We start from the raw sequence: 14,914 nt of genomic DNA on the forward strand, positions 1-14,914 counted from the left end.
AAGTTTATCAGATTATACTCTGTCTGAACAAATGACTCGTTTCTCTTTTGAAAGGCTGTTTTTAAAAAATTCTCTATACCATTGTAACTTGTTCTTGTCAACTGAGAAAAATGCACAACATGAGCGTTGTGAGTTAAGTTTTATTTGGAGCCAAATGAAGACTATAGCCTGGGAGAAAGCCTCTCTCAGATAGCTCTGAGGAACTGCTGCGAAGAGGTCGGAGGGGAGGTCACTAATACATGGTTTTAGTGAAGGGGGCACGTGCCATCAAGCACACATTTTGGCAGAAGGTTGTTGCTGGTCACAAGGAGCAGACGCCTCCGTTAATGATTTTAGTGCTTTTGTAGATAATGAGAAGATGTAAGAAATGGGGCTCATAAAGTCTTCTCCTAAAAAATATCTAACTCTCTGAAGGCCTGTCCTGCCAGTGTTTCCCAGAGCACACAGTGCCCCGCATTCCTGATCACCGCCCTGAACTCCTTTCAGGGTGTGTTGAAGGTCAGCGACTGCAGTGGCTAGTGACCTAATCCTTGTAGAGCCAGATGGCGAGTGACAGTTTTTAGTTGGCATTCCTCATAAAACTGAAATGTGAAAGTCCATAGCTATAGAAATTGATTGTTTAATTTTAAAGTTAAGTTGATTATTTAATATTTTCATTAGCAATATTCTTCTCGTATGTTTATAGATTTTGCTCTGCTTAATTGCTAAATGGGCAAATTTGGTTGGTTTTTATTTTTTATTTATTGTGTCTATTAATTAATCTTTCAGTACGTGCTATGTTCTGGGCTAGGCTGCAATGTAATCCGAAGGGTTATTGCATTGGTTCATTATGAGTCATAACCTGTAGAAATAGTTGCCACTTAATCATATGGACTTTTTTCTTTTTTTTTTTTAAGGTTCCTTGTTCCAATATCAAGTGTTATTTGCAATGACATAACTGCTTACCTTTTTGGATTTTTTTTTGGAAGAACTCCATTAATTAAGGTAATGGAAAAATACCACAAGCAAACTCTGACCATAACCTAAAAGATTAGCCACTGGAGAAATTCCCAACCATTTGGTGCTGTTGCACATTTTTGATTTCCGAGGTGCTGTGATTTCCCTTAGTTGCCCTCAGCAGCCACAGTGCAGAGGCAGCGATCTGTATTTCCTAATGATTCTGTCTGGTTCTTCATCAGATACTCTCTTGGCTCCCCGGTCATTTCCCCTCTCCCATGAAGGCTCACATCATCTTTTTGCTGTTTTCTTTCCCTTGGCTGTCGTGCAGTTCTTTATTCTGCTTCCCAACGACCCTCTAAACAGGCCTGTGCTTGACTCTGCTTTCTTCTCAAGCCATCTCATTTATCTCCTCCTTCACCAGATTGTTTGAGAGTGTATATTATACCATCGTCACATACATCATGTCCATTTTATACCCAAATTTGTTTAAAAAAAAATTTGAGGTCCTACAATAAAACACTGATGAATGATGCAAGTGATAAGGAAAAGTGAAGATAAGGGACAGGAAAGTACATATGAGGAGACCATGTGGTTTTGCCTTAGATTTGGTTCTGTTTACAGTCAATGGAGGCAAAGAAGAAAATGAAGTAATTTATACAGTTCCCATCTTGGGAAAGAAAGAAAGAAACCAACTCCTCATGGAAAAACAGACCTTTTTCTAGAACTGATTTCTTTTAAAAATAAAAAAGCTTTTCACGTTGGGGCTACATAGAGGATTCACTCAGTTCAGATATTGGGCAAAGTCTTTTATAACATTCTGACAAATGCATTAATTGGCTTTTTTTTTTTTTTTTTTTTTTTTTTTTTTTGCGTTACGCGGGCCTCTCACTGTTGTGGCCTCTCCCGTTGTGGAGCACAGGCTCCGGACACGCAGGCCCAGCGGCCATGGTTCATGGGCCCAGCTGCTCCGCGGCATGTGGGATCTTCCCGGACCGGGGCACGAAGCTGCGTCCCATGCATCGGCAGGCAGACTCTCAACCACTGCGCCACCAGGGAAGCCCTAATTGGCTATTTTGATGTTATCACATGAAGGCATTTATGGAGGGACTGAGACAATTGTTCAGATAGAAAACCTGTTTTGTTCAGAGTGATGTAAAGATAGTTTATCATTCCTAGAGGAGTGCATGGATGGCCTGTCCTTCAAAACCACCTTCCTTAAATTCTTCCCCACATAGGAGTCCAGCACACAGCATTAGCTGAGCTGTGGGGATACTGGCCAGCAAGCTATATACATTTCTAAAGTCTCTAAAGCTTATTTCAGCACAAGAGCAAGTGGTGAAGTAGTCAAGGCTTTTATACCAGCTGAGAAGTTGTTGGCTTAGGAGCCCTCAGAGGCTGTAGAAGAATCTCACTGTCTGATTTTGAACATCAATTTCTAGTGAATTACCAGGCTGGATTAGTTGTATAATATACACAAGATGTAATTAAGCAAGTTAACCCCTAAATCAATATGATATGGGTCAATTTAATTTGATGAGCTATCTTTAAAATGATCAGCAGGCACTTCTGAATTTCAGTCAACTCCTACTTCATGACAATAATACTGAATTATCCTAGGAGACAGTGTATATCTATGTATGTATTTCTTCTCTATGGCAGAATTGTTATCAGATTGGTCAAGAAAGGCTTGGTGCTTTATAAACTTCAGGACAAGAGCTCATGTAGTTTAGCGTATCACCCATTTCCATCTCAGAAACTTCCCTCTGATATTTATTTGGCTTCTGTTCCCATTGATCCACTGAAAGGAATATCACAGAGGCCGTCAGTGATCTCCTGATGATCATAGACCTGTACTGAGTCTTTATCTTACAGAGCGCCTCAGCCAGTTAATACTGTCTACTCCTAAATCTTTTTCTCCTGCCCCTGCTTCACCAAGTTCTAGACTTTCCTCCAGATTTCTCTCCCTGAATGCTCCATGGACTAAAAGACAATAGCCAGAATCTGAAACAAACAGTATTCTCAGAAGCCCAATATGTTTCTTCATGGAGAAAGACATATATAGTGACTAAAGGAGGGGAGGATATGTGCATACTTGTGAGGCAAATACTGAACCTAGGGCTATGGAGCTTTTTGCCATTTCAGAAAGAGGACTGTTGTAAGCTTGGCATTTGGGAATATATGAAAATCTGGGGTGCTGCAGAATCCATGTTTTGTTATACTCATTCTATTTTTGATCAGTAGTAGGTCAACACAGACCATGTATACTTAGAGTGAATGAATATATATCATCCTTATTACATTATTCTGGGGGTTTATATAAGCATGAACATCATGGGACAATTATTTCAGCATAGAGTTTATAGTCCTTTGAGTGAAAAAAGCAAATTGAGGCTATTTACAGAAACAAACATATTCACAGTATGTAGGATGTCTGAAGGCCTAATATGTGTTCGACTCTACTAGAGAGATTTGCACAAATAAATCACCATCATGGACTGAAGGAAAAAGGGTTGCAAAGCCTTTCCAATACGAAAAAAAGGAGAGAGGTACAAGTATTATGGGAATTTATTGAACATATGTATCTGTGTGTTTTGTGAGTGCAGTAACTCTTTCTAATTCTATTTGGCCTTTTTCAGTTGTCTCCTAAAAAGACTTGGGAAGGATTCATTGGCGGTTTCTTTTCTACAGTCATCTTTGGATTCATTGTGAGTTTCACTAGGATTTTTATTTTATTTATATTTTGAAAAGTGGTAGCAAGTTTATTAGTCGATTCTGAACCTAAAAGAATTAAACCAGAAAATGCTAATGATGTATTAACTGAAGCCCACTAGACAGAATCCACAGGCATACCTCAGAGATATTGCAGCTTCAGTTCCAGGCCACCACAATAAAGCGAGTATTGCTATAACGCAAGTCACGTGAATGTTTTGGTTTCCCAGTGCATATAAAAGTTACAGTTACATTATACTGTAGTCTATTAAGTGTGTACTAGATTAAGTCTAAAAAGAACAGTGTACATACCTTAATATTAAATACTTTATGGCTAAAAAATGCTAAGCATCATCTGAGCCTTCGGTGAGTCATAGTGTTTTTGCCGGCGGGGGTCTTGCCGGGATGTTGATGCTGCTGTCTGATCAGGGTGGTGGTTGCTGAAGGTGGGTGGCTGAGGCAGTCTCTTGAATAAGACAGCAAGGAGGCCTGCCACATCGATCGTCTCTTCTTTCATGAAGGATTTCTCTGTAGCATGCAAGGCTGTTTGATGGCACTTTACCCTGCTCAGTAGAACTTCTTTCAGAATTGCAGTCAACCCTCTCCAACTCTGTAACTGCTTTACCAACTACGTTTATGTAATATTCTAAATCCTTTGCTGTCATTTCAACAGTCCTCACAGCATCTTCACCAGGAATAGAGTTCATCTCAAGAAACCACTTTGTTTACTCATTCATAAGAAGTAATTCCTCATCCGTGAACGTTTTATAATGAGATTGCAGCAATTCATTCCCCTCTTCAGGCTCCACTTCTAATTCTCTTGCTATTTTACCACATCTGTAGTTACTTCCTCCACTGAAGTCTTGCAGTTGGAAGAATGGTGCCATTAGACTTGTTTGAGGCAGGGTTGCCATAGACCTTCAGTTTGTGAAAAACACAGTACCTCTGAAGCACAATAAAGTGAGTGCAGTAAAACGAGGTATACCTGTATTCTATAGCCCAGTAACTCTCATCCTGGTCTCATATCAGAACCACCTGGGGAGCTTACACAACACCGATGTCCCAGCCCTCTCCCAGGTTAACTGACTCCCTCAGCTGATTCTCATATAAAGCTAGGCTTGAGACCCGCTGCTGTGTTTTGGTAGTTTCTAACAGCTGTTCTGCCTTGTGGGTGCACAGGTGCTGGGATGGGTGGTGGCTTTGAATAAAAGCAGAGAATGCAAATGATATTGAAGAGTTCTGTCTCTTTAACACATGCCAGCTGCTTGGCCTAGTGGATGCTTAGTGCTGTGAGTCCAGTTTACAGAAAAAGCTTGTTAAAAATAATTGATGTTTACTTTTAGCTATGAATACTGGATATTGTTAATGTTTTAAAAATTAGTGTACAATTATGGAATTTAGGTTTTTATTCAAAGGTGTCTTGTGAGAAATCAAAAAAGGTACAGAAAAATGGCTGTATATAAGATAAATATACCCAAAAAAATTACTGTCAGGAAGTTTAATTTTTTAAGAGTCTTGTCCCTAACAGTTCTAGAATATATTCTATAGCCAAATATAGAGTCTAATAACAACACGGAGCTTTGAGACTTTGAGAGGGAGCAAATATACAAATAAATGGAAATGGGCCAGGCTGGAGGGGAAAACCACCATAATTCCTGTTTAGCAGTGTAGTTCATTCTCAATGAAAATTGCAATAGAATTTAAAAAATTATTCCAGTGTTTATTTGTTAGAATATCAATGAGGAAATAACTGATGAACAGAACAATGAAAAGGGATCTGGTCCTGTCCAATGATTATACATTATGAAGAAGGGATTATTAAGTTAAATAATACTATAAGAATCTGGTATCATGAAAGATAATTTAGAAATACTACAAGAAATTCCATATCATTGGAAGAAAATAAAGAGCTACCCGATAAGAATGTAATACATGACAAAATAAGGAGGAGGGAGCTTATATATTTTTTTAATAAGTAATTTTGAGGAAGCTCGTTGTTTGGAAGCAAAATCAATTTATATCCATTTCTAGTGTCATATTTGCACTTCTATTAACCATTTTTGAGCAGTATAATGGTGTGTATGTCTGTAAAAGAAAGAAAATGAACTATTGTCTAGCAATTTAAATTTATAATAAGATATTTTGTTTTTATGTATCTTCTTCCATGGCTGAGGACAGCTAGTTTTAAAAATTGCAGTGATGTGTCCAGGGAAAGAATAATTTAGTCAACATTGTCTGGGTTGGTTAAGAACAATGGTGTTTTTCACCTGTGCTGTTTTCTTAGTAATTTTGAATCACTGTTTATTTTCTTAATTGATGAAATTAATATAACCTTTATGCAAGAAACTTTAGTCCTGTACTCTCCCATACCTTTATAATTGTTAGCTTCTGCTGACATTAAATGTGTTCTTAGAAAAAGTAAAACCTTGCTATAATGCTTGTCTAAACGTTCAAATCGGCTTTTTTTTCTCACTTTCCCCTTCCCTCTTTTTATTGTGGTTATACTGAGATTATAATCATACTGATTTCCAAAAACTTTTTTTTTCTAATGGCTTTTTAAAGTCTTTTATTCCATCGGTTATGGTCATTTAACTTTGAAAATACATGGCAGGATGTGAATGCGAGGAAAATTCAGCATTCTGTTTCTGGCCTTTCTGACCCATAACATATATACAATTAAAAAATTTTATATATATACATACGCGTGCGCGTGCGCGCGCACACACACACACACACACACACACACATACATATATTTTCATTCATTGTTTTACAAACGCTTGCTTTGTTATTTAGGCCGCTTACTTGTTATCCAAACACCAGTACTTCGTCTGCCCAGTGGAATACCGAAGTGATGTAAACTCCTTCGTTACAGAATGTGAACCCTCAGAACTTTTCCAGCTTCAGAGTTATTCACTTCCTCCCATTTTGAAGGCATTGTTGAGACGGGTAAGATAAACATGGTGGGGATCCTCCCTCCCAATGGTTAAGCTTCATTTATTGCAAGAGAGCGATTTCTGCAGAATTTTTAACCCTGTAATACAGATCACTGTCTGCTTGGCATCAAGCATATATTCTGTCCCCTTGTGATTTCCCTTTTTTGTATATAAAGTGAATATTACTATCACAAACCAGTTGTCTGTTAGAAACTTATTTGCCTAATGGTTTGGATACTGGTGGTAATTTATCTTGAAAACATTAAACATCTCTGAGGTTTCTACAAATCAAATGAGTTATAATGAGTTTCACGTGTAACTGGTATAAATTAACTCAATTTAAAACTTAATTAAAATTCACCAGCTCAAAAATTACTTGATTTTTAGGGGACTTTTACTAGTACAGAAAGCTGCTGTTTCTAAAAATCAGTTTCCCTTCCAGAAGCACACTGCTGCCATTTAAAGGCAACCTTGAAGGATGCTGACATGCTGTCCAGTAGATCCCTGCTGATCTGTGCTACCAGGACTAGTGGGTGGTTGGTTAAAGTGGGGAATCAAATAATTTTTTTTGTGTGTGTGTACACATGAATGCACCTGAAACATTTATTATTTATTTATTTATTTGGCCATGCTACACAGCTTGTGGGATCTTAGTTCCCTGACCAGGAATTGAACCCTGGGCTCTGGCAGTGAAAGCACCAAGTCCTAACTAATCACTGGACCTCCAGGGAATTCCTTGAAATATTTAACTTTTAACTAAAGTTAATTTTTGAGAAGGTTAACCAACAAATTATTTCTCTACTTGAAGGCTCAACACATTGATTCCAAGAATATTTTCAGTGTCCAAGCCATCTATCTTTGATACTGCTAATCTTTGACTGGGGCAAGGCCGTTCCTTTGCAAACAGGTCCAAAGATTGGAGTTCTTAGTGATCTCTCTTAAACCACACCCATTATGCACTCTCTACAATTTGCAGTTTCAGTTTATTTAAAGTGGAGTAAGAACTAAGAATTTACGAAATAATTTGACTGCAGAATTCTTCTCGATTTTTATCGTTTCCTCCCCAAATCTTTTATAATTGTCTTGCTGATGCTAATTTTGGTAGTCTTTTTAAGCATTTTATTTTCAGGTGTTTCCACAGCATTTAACTTAATTTTAAGAGAAAGACCAACTTTTCCCTCATTTGTCATATAAAATTAAAGTGAAATAAAATACAAATACAAAATACATTATATAATTACAAAATCAAAGTGCTACTGGTAAAAAACAATGTCAGAAATTAACTGATTCTTGGTAAGCCTACGACCCAAGTGATGTAGAAGTTTCTAGACAAACTAGAAAAGTAGCCTATCAGATTTTAGCATACCAGGCGCTTTCAGTACGCTTTCAGAGGGAATAGGGAGTGCTGGCTGAATAAGCAGAGAGTGGTAACGAGAGCTTACACATTTATTTTTTCCTATGATCTTGAAGGCTTGTGAAATTAACAAAAATATGGCATGTGCTTTGACTTAGTGTTTGTATATAATGGCTCTGAGTTTAGGTGGCGTGCTCGAATACATTTTTCATGCAGTGAGCCCCAACCCCTCTCCTTTTTATTCCCTCTTTAGGAAACAGTAAGCTTGTATCCTTTCCAGATACACAGCATTGCTCTTTCCACATTTGCATCTTTGATTGGCCCATTTGGAGGATTCTTTGCCAGCGGATTCAAAAGAGCTTTCAAAATCAAGGTGTGTGTTTTAGATTCTGTGTTACAGTGTTACAGAATATAATTAGAGAATGTAATATAGTTGGAATTTGGTTCTCTTTTGGTCTCCGGCATTAAGCCCCTGGGCAAAAACTTTTCCACCCTATTTGTGTCAGCTTCACAGAGTATATATTCTTTCTTGTTAGGTTTTGGTCATGCCGTGTTAATACATTTTGAAGTGTTATATCACCCTCTTTTCTAGAAATGGCATGTGTCACTTAATGCTGGGACAAACACAGAATCTTGGTCCTTCAAGTGTTCATCCAAGAATCCAGCTATGAATTATCTAAGTTTAGTGTCCTGTCACAGTCTCAAGTGAAGGGAAGTGCAAGAGAGCCTTTGGATATGTAACTGTCCATTCTGCTGGCCCAGGGGTCAGCAAACTCTTCCTGTAAAGAGCCAAGTCATACGCTAATGGCAGCAATATTGCAAACTACTCAGTTCTGAAGTCTTCCACTGTAGTGTGAGAGCCCCGTGGACAATACATCAATGAATGGGTGTGGCTGGGTTCTAATAAAACTTTACTTACAAGAAACAGGCAGCGGGCTGGAATTGGTCTGTGGGACATAGTTTGCTGATCCCTGTTCCAGATACTTAAAATTAGCCCTATGTTTTGTTTAACTTAAATTCGCGTAAAGTGAGATATATTTGGCCTATTATCTCAACTCTCCTCACATGGCTTCACTAAGTTAAGACTGAATGTGTGCCATTGGGAGTTAGAGAGTGGCTACTGAAGGTGGGGTGGTCAGGGCAGGCTTCTCTGAGGAGGTGGCGTTTGAGTAGGGATATCAGGAAAAGAAGAGAATGAGTCCTACAGAGAAATCGAAGGAAGGGAGTCCCAGCAAGTGCAAAGGAGTAGAGGAGGTCAGCACTGGAAGGAGAAGAGGAACACTGTGGCCATGGTAGGGGTAGGCGGTCAGACTACAGAGAGTGGTGGCCAGATCCCAGAGGCCAGGGAAATAAATACACGAACTCAGCAAGCACTTGCAATGGCGAAGATACTAAGCTTAGGTAGAATGCAGTATGCAGAAGTGTACAAGATGTTGTCCCTGTTCTCATGATGCTCACCACCTACTAGGGGAGATAATACACATCCACACAGAACCGTAGCAATAGCTATGCAATACGAGAGGCCTGTAAAGGCTGCAAGCAGCAAAGTGGGATGGAGTTACCACGGCTCTGTTGTGCTTGGGTTAGTAGGGAAGAGAAGGAAGGAAATGTGTTGGCAAAAATTAACCAAAGAGTTTTTCAATAGCTGTTTTAAACAGAGAAATGTTATGTTTAGAATGTTTTTTTGTTTGTTTGTTTGTTTGTTTTTTGTGGTACGCGGGCCTCTCACTGTTGTGGCCTCTCCGGTTGCGGAGCACAGGCTCCGGACGCGCATGGCTCAGCGGCCATGGCTCACGGGCCCAGCCACTCCGCATCATGTGGGATCTTCCCAGACCGGGGCACGAACCCGTGTCCCCTGCATCTGCAGGCGGACTCTCAACCACTGTGCCACCAGGGAAGCCCTAGAATGGTCTTTAATGGTCTCCAATCCAGGGTTTCTCGGTGAATGGTGAGGTTTCTTTTCATGTCTGAAATGAAGGTATAATCACTGTTGCTTTTTAGAGGTTTTTAGGCTGCTTGAGTAAACGAGAAGGAAAATTAGTCATTTCCATTTCCTGGGCCCTGACGTGTGGATGGATCTATACAGGGTCAATCTGCAGAGGCTTACTAACCATTCCCTTAATGTGGCCATTTAATGGACTAACATGTCCCAAATGAACTATCTATTTTGATTTCCTTTTTACCCCAACACATAAAAAAAAAGAAATATTTATCACAGTAGTAAAATATTTATTTCAGAGTAAGAACCATTAGGATAAACATGAGCTAGAACCAGTGGTATATCTGTCAACAACACTAAAATAGCTCCCCAAATAGTTTCTGATTAAACAGAAGAGCAGGCTGTAAGATTAGATTAGTAATAGCTGATAGCATTTTTGATTTAGAAAAAGTTTTATTAACTAAAAAACGTTAGTGCTAGATTTAATTAATATTTAATTAGTGTTATTTGAAAGCTGTGGGTCAATTCAGTATTAATTCTAACATGGGCACATATTCCAAAGGTGCAGTTTTAATCTGTTGGACATGTTCTAATAAGTTTGTATTTAGTGGGAAAATCCAATAGTAAAGTATTTTCCTTCAAGTCCATGATGTCAAGGAGACATTTACACATAGGAATTTTATAGCAGGTGATTTTTTTTGAAAAGTTACTAATATGTTTGTTTTTTTCTGAAGGATTTTGCAAACACCATTCCTGGACATGGTGGGATAATGGACAGATTTGATTGTCAGTATTTGATGGCAACTTTTGTGCATGTGTACATCACAAGTTTTATAAGGTACTTCTAGATTTAAAAAAATGTTTTATTAGATGATTTCTTGGAGTTCTCATTTCAATAGGTATCAGTTTGAATTAGTTACTTTTTTTGTCATACGTAATCTAAAATAGCAAAGGGAATGGTGGCCCCTGGAACTGTGTCACACTGTAGCCTTGGGTAGTATGATTAAATTATACTTATTTCCCTTACATTTGAACAAGTTAAAAAAAATAGTATATGTCATAGTCTAATAGGGCTGAGTTAAGATTCACTTAGAGTGGGTGAATGGTACTAGATTTAGAACAGCAGGAGATTTAATTTCTCAACTGTGGACATTGTGGTGACAGTGAACCCTAAGAGTTACTTAAAAAGGAGGAGGACATAATGATTCATCCAGTCCACCAGTTATTGCTTGAGTGCCTGCTATGTGTTGGGGAATGTTCTGGGCACGGATGTAGCAGAGAACAAAACAAACCAAATTCCTGTCCTCAGTGCTTATTTTCTTACTGGGGAGTTGGAGGGAGAAGTGGCAGACGTGGAGAACAAACAAATGTAGCTTGTTTGGTGGTTATAAGAGCCACAGAGAAAAGCAGAGCAGTCCGCGGGATTATGGGTGTGTATGGGGTGGGGGTGGGGAGTGGAGAGGCGGGGAGGGGTAGATGGAGGGTGTTGCTGTTTTATATGGGGTGCTTTATTCTCATTACTAAACTTTAATGTTTTGGATCTGCCCTGATATGCCTGTTTGAGGTGTGAAAGCTAACCACATCAACCACATGTTAACTTTATATGCCATGGTCTCTACTGGTGTCTGAGCCTAGAAAACCTGTATTTCCTTTAGAGTTATGTGGATTGAAACTCATATTTATAGGTCCCTAAATATGCATTTTAAATACATACCCATAGTATTGTGAGCATTTTTGTATTAACTTTTATTTTCCTTGAGCAGTCTTGTTAGGAGTTTATCTATTTCATTAATCTTTTCAAAGAATCAAATTCTGACTTTACCTTTCTCTGTTGTGTATTTGTTTTCTATTTCATTGATGTCTACTCTCATCTTTCATTCCTTTATCTTTTTTAAAAACTGTATTGCCGTATAGTTGATTTACAATGCTGTGCTAGTTCCAGGTGTACAGCAAAGTGATTCAGTTATACAAATATTCATTCTTTTTCAGACTCTTTACCCATATAGGTTATTATAGAATATTGAGTAGAGTTCCCCGTGCTATTCCTTGTTGGTTATCTATTTTATATATAGTAGTGTGTGTATGTTAATCCCAAGCTCCTAATTTATCGGCCCTCCCTCTGACATGTTTCGCCTTTGGTAACCGTAAGTTTGTTTTCGAAATCTGTGAGACTGTTTCTGTTTTGTAAGTAAGTTCATTTGTAAAAATTAGATTCCACATATGAGTGATATCATATGGTATTTGTCCTTGTCTGACTTACTTCACTTAGTACGATAATCTCTAGGTCCATCTGTGTTGCTGCAAATGGCATTATTTTGTTCTTTTTTATGGCTGAGTAATATTCCATTGTATATATGTACCACATCTCCTTTATCTATTCCTCTGTCAATAAACATTTAGGCTACTTCCATGTCTTGGCTATTGTACCACAGTGCTACAGTGAATATTGGGGTTGCATGTATCTCTTTGAATTATGGTTTTCTCTGAATATATGCCCAGGAGGTGGATTGCTGGATCATATGGTAGTTCTATTTTTAATTTTGAAAGGAACCTCTGTACTGTTTTCCACAGTGGGTTTACCAATTCACATTCCCACCAACAGTGTAGGAGGGTTCCTTTTTCTCCACACCCTCTTTAGCATTTATTGTTTGTGGACTTTTTGATGATGGCCATTCTGACTGGTGTGAGGTGATACCTCATTGTAGTTTTTTTTTTAATTTTTAAATTTTATTTTACGTTTTTATGCAGTAGGTTCTTATTAGTTATCCATTTTATACATATTAGGGTATACATGCCAATCCCAATCTCCCCATTCATCACACCCCCTACCACCACTTTCCCCCCTTGGTGTCCATACGTTTGTTCTCTACATCTGTGTCTCTATTTCTGCCCTGCAAACCAGTTCATCTGTACCATTTTTCTAGGTTCCACATATATGCGTTAATATACGGTATTTGCTTTTCTCTTTCTGACTTACTTCACTCTGTATGACAGTCTCTAGATCCATCCACGTCTCAACAAATGACCCAGTTTTGTTCCTTTTTCTGGCTGTACCTCATTGTAGTTTTGATTTGCATTTCTCTGATAATTAATGATGTTGAGCAGCTTTTCATGTGCTTCTTGGCCATCTGTGTGTCTTCTTTGGAGAAATGTCTATTTAGATCTTCTGCCCATTTTTTGATTGGGTTGTGGTTTTTTTTGACATAGAGCTGCGTGAGTTGTTTGTATATTTTGGAGATTAATCCCTTGTTAGTCACTTCATTTGCAAATATTTTCTCCCATTTTGTGGGATGTCTTTTTGTTCTGTTTGTGGTTTCCTTTGCTGTGGAAAAGCTTTTAAGTTTAATTACGTCCCATTTGTTTATTTATTTTTGTTTTTATTTTCATTACTCTAGGAGGTGGATCCCAAAAGATATTGCTGCAATTTATGTCAAAGAGTGCTCTCCCTATGTTTTCCTCTCAGAGTTCTACAGTGTCCGGCCTTATATTTAGGTCTTTGATCCATTTTGAGTTTATTTTTGTGTATGTATAGTGTTAGAGAATGTTCTAATTTCATTCTTTTACATGTAGCTGTCCAGTTTTCCTAGCACCACTTATTGAAGAGACTGTCTTTTCTCCATTGTATATTCTTGCCTCCTTTGTCATAGATTAATTAACCATAGGTGTGTGGGTTTACTTCTGGGCTTTCTATCCTGTTCCATTGACCTATATTTCTGTTTTTGCATCCTTTATCTTTCTTTAGGTTCAATTTTCTGTTCCTTCTCAAGCTTCTTGAGATGAAGCTTAGATTACTGATTTTCAGCTTTCTTGTCTAATATATTTATCTAACATTATATATTTCCTCTTAACTACTGCTTTTTGAGTGCTCTTTTTAAGTACTTTCAAGGATTCTCATCCCACGTTATATGTGTAGTTTCATTATTCAGATACAAATATTTTCTGATTTCCAGTTCTGTATCTTCTTTGACATGGGATTATTTAGAAGTGTATTGATTCGCTTCCAAAGAAATGGAGATTTTCTCATTCTCCTTCCTTTATTGATTTTTGCTTTAATTCCACTGTGGTCAGAAAACATACTCTTTATTACTTCAGTATTAATATTTGTCATGGCTTGCTTTGTGCCCAGGCGTATTGTCTTCTCAGATATACATTGTATGTGCATATGAATCAAATATGCATTGTGTAGTTTCAGGATTAGTGTTGTAAGTCAACTGGGTGAAGTTTAGCTAAATCTTCTGTACTGATTTTTTGGTTTCTTTTTCCATATGCTTGTTCTCTATCAGTTACGAAGAAAGCTTTGTCAGAATCTCCCAGTTTTTGCTTTATATATGTTGAGGTTGTATTAGGTGTCCACATATTTAGAACTCGTGTCTCACTGTTGAATCACTCTTAGTATCATTCTATAATGTCCATCTTTATATACTACTTGTTTAAAGCTTATTTTGTTGACTATAAGTATAGTTACATCAGCCTTATTAGTGTTTGCATAATATTTCTGTGTGCCTTTTTCCTTATATTTAAGGTGTGTTTCGCTTTTCTCACAAGGATATTCTGTTTTTTATAACCCAGCTGACAATCTTTGTCTTTTTAACTGGAGGATTTAATACATTTGCATATGATTTATTTACTGATATATTTATTAGTAATTAGTGGCTGTAAATCCTTAGAACTCTTTATTTGCAGAAGATGGCAGCTTTTAGAGCATTAACTCATACTTTTTTTTTTTTTTTGATCTGCTGTTCTCTCAGTAGGGAAAAGTCATGCTGAGCCGTGTTGTCCTCCATTTGAAAGTACACATTTAGACGATTAGAAATACAGTGCTAGAGCCAGTGTGCAACTAGCTGGGAGCCCCTGCTGACAATTTTGCATTTAGCTGAACTTGCTAGAATAGCCTTCCTTTTCTCTGTGGGCCCTACTCTGGGTTTATGTTAGGAAGTTGCTGAATCTTTTGAAGAAATGTAAGGCAAGCTGTGTCCTGACTTCAGTAGACTATAGCTGTGAGAGACATATGGCTTCAGGTTTTTGGCAAATGAGTTG

General features: G+C 37.9%; 1 protein-coding gene across 7 annotated transcripts in view; it reads left to right on the forward strand.

The window, feature by feature from the left end:
* Nucleotides 1-14,914, forward strand: part of CDS1 (CDP-diacylglycerol synthase 1) — a 73,316-nt gene that overhangs the window by 54,311 nt on the left and 4,091 nt on the right. For 5 of the 7 annotated variants that reach the window (XM_059066420.2, XM_067035983.1, XM_067035978.1 and 2 more), the window contains 5 exons: nucleotides 897-984; nucleotides 3,576-3,644; nucleotides 6,445-6,597; nucleotides 8,192-8,311; nucleotides 10,612-10,715. In XM_059066420.2, coding sequence (XP_058922403.2) covers nucleotides 897-984; nucleotides 3,576-3,644; nucleotides 6,445-6,597; nucleotides 8,192-8,311; nucleotides 10,612-10,715 — 534 coding nt within the window. The remainder of the gene's footprint in view (nucleotides 1-896; nucleotides 985-3,575; nucleotides 3,645-6,444; nucleotides 6,598-8,191; nucleotides 8,312-10,611; nucleotides 10,716-14,914) is intronic. The other 2 variants (XM_067035981.1, XM_067035980.1) reach the window with 1 other exon arrangement.

This window comes from Kogia breviceps, chromosome 6 (assembly GCF_026419965.1).
Source record: "Kogia breviceps isolate mKogBre1 chromosome 6, mKogBre1 haplotype 1, whole genome shotgun sequence".
NCBI lineage: Eukaryota > Metazoa > Chordata > Mammalia > Artiodactyla > Physeteridae > Kogia > Kogia breviceps.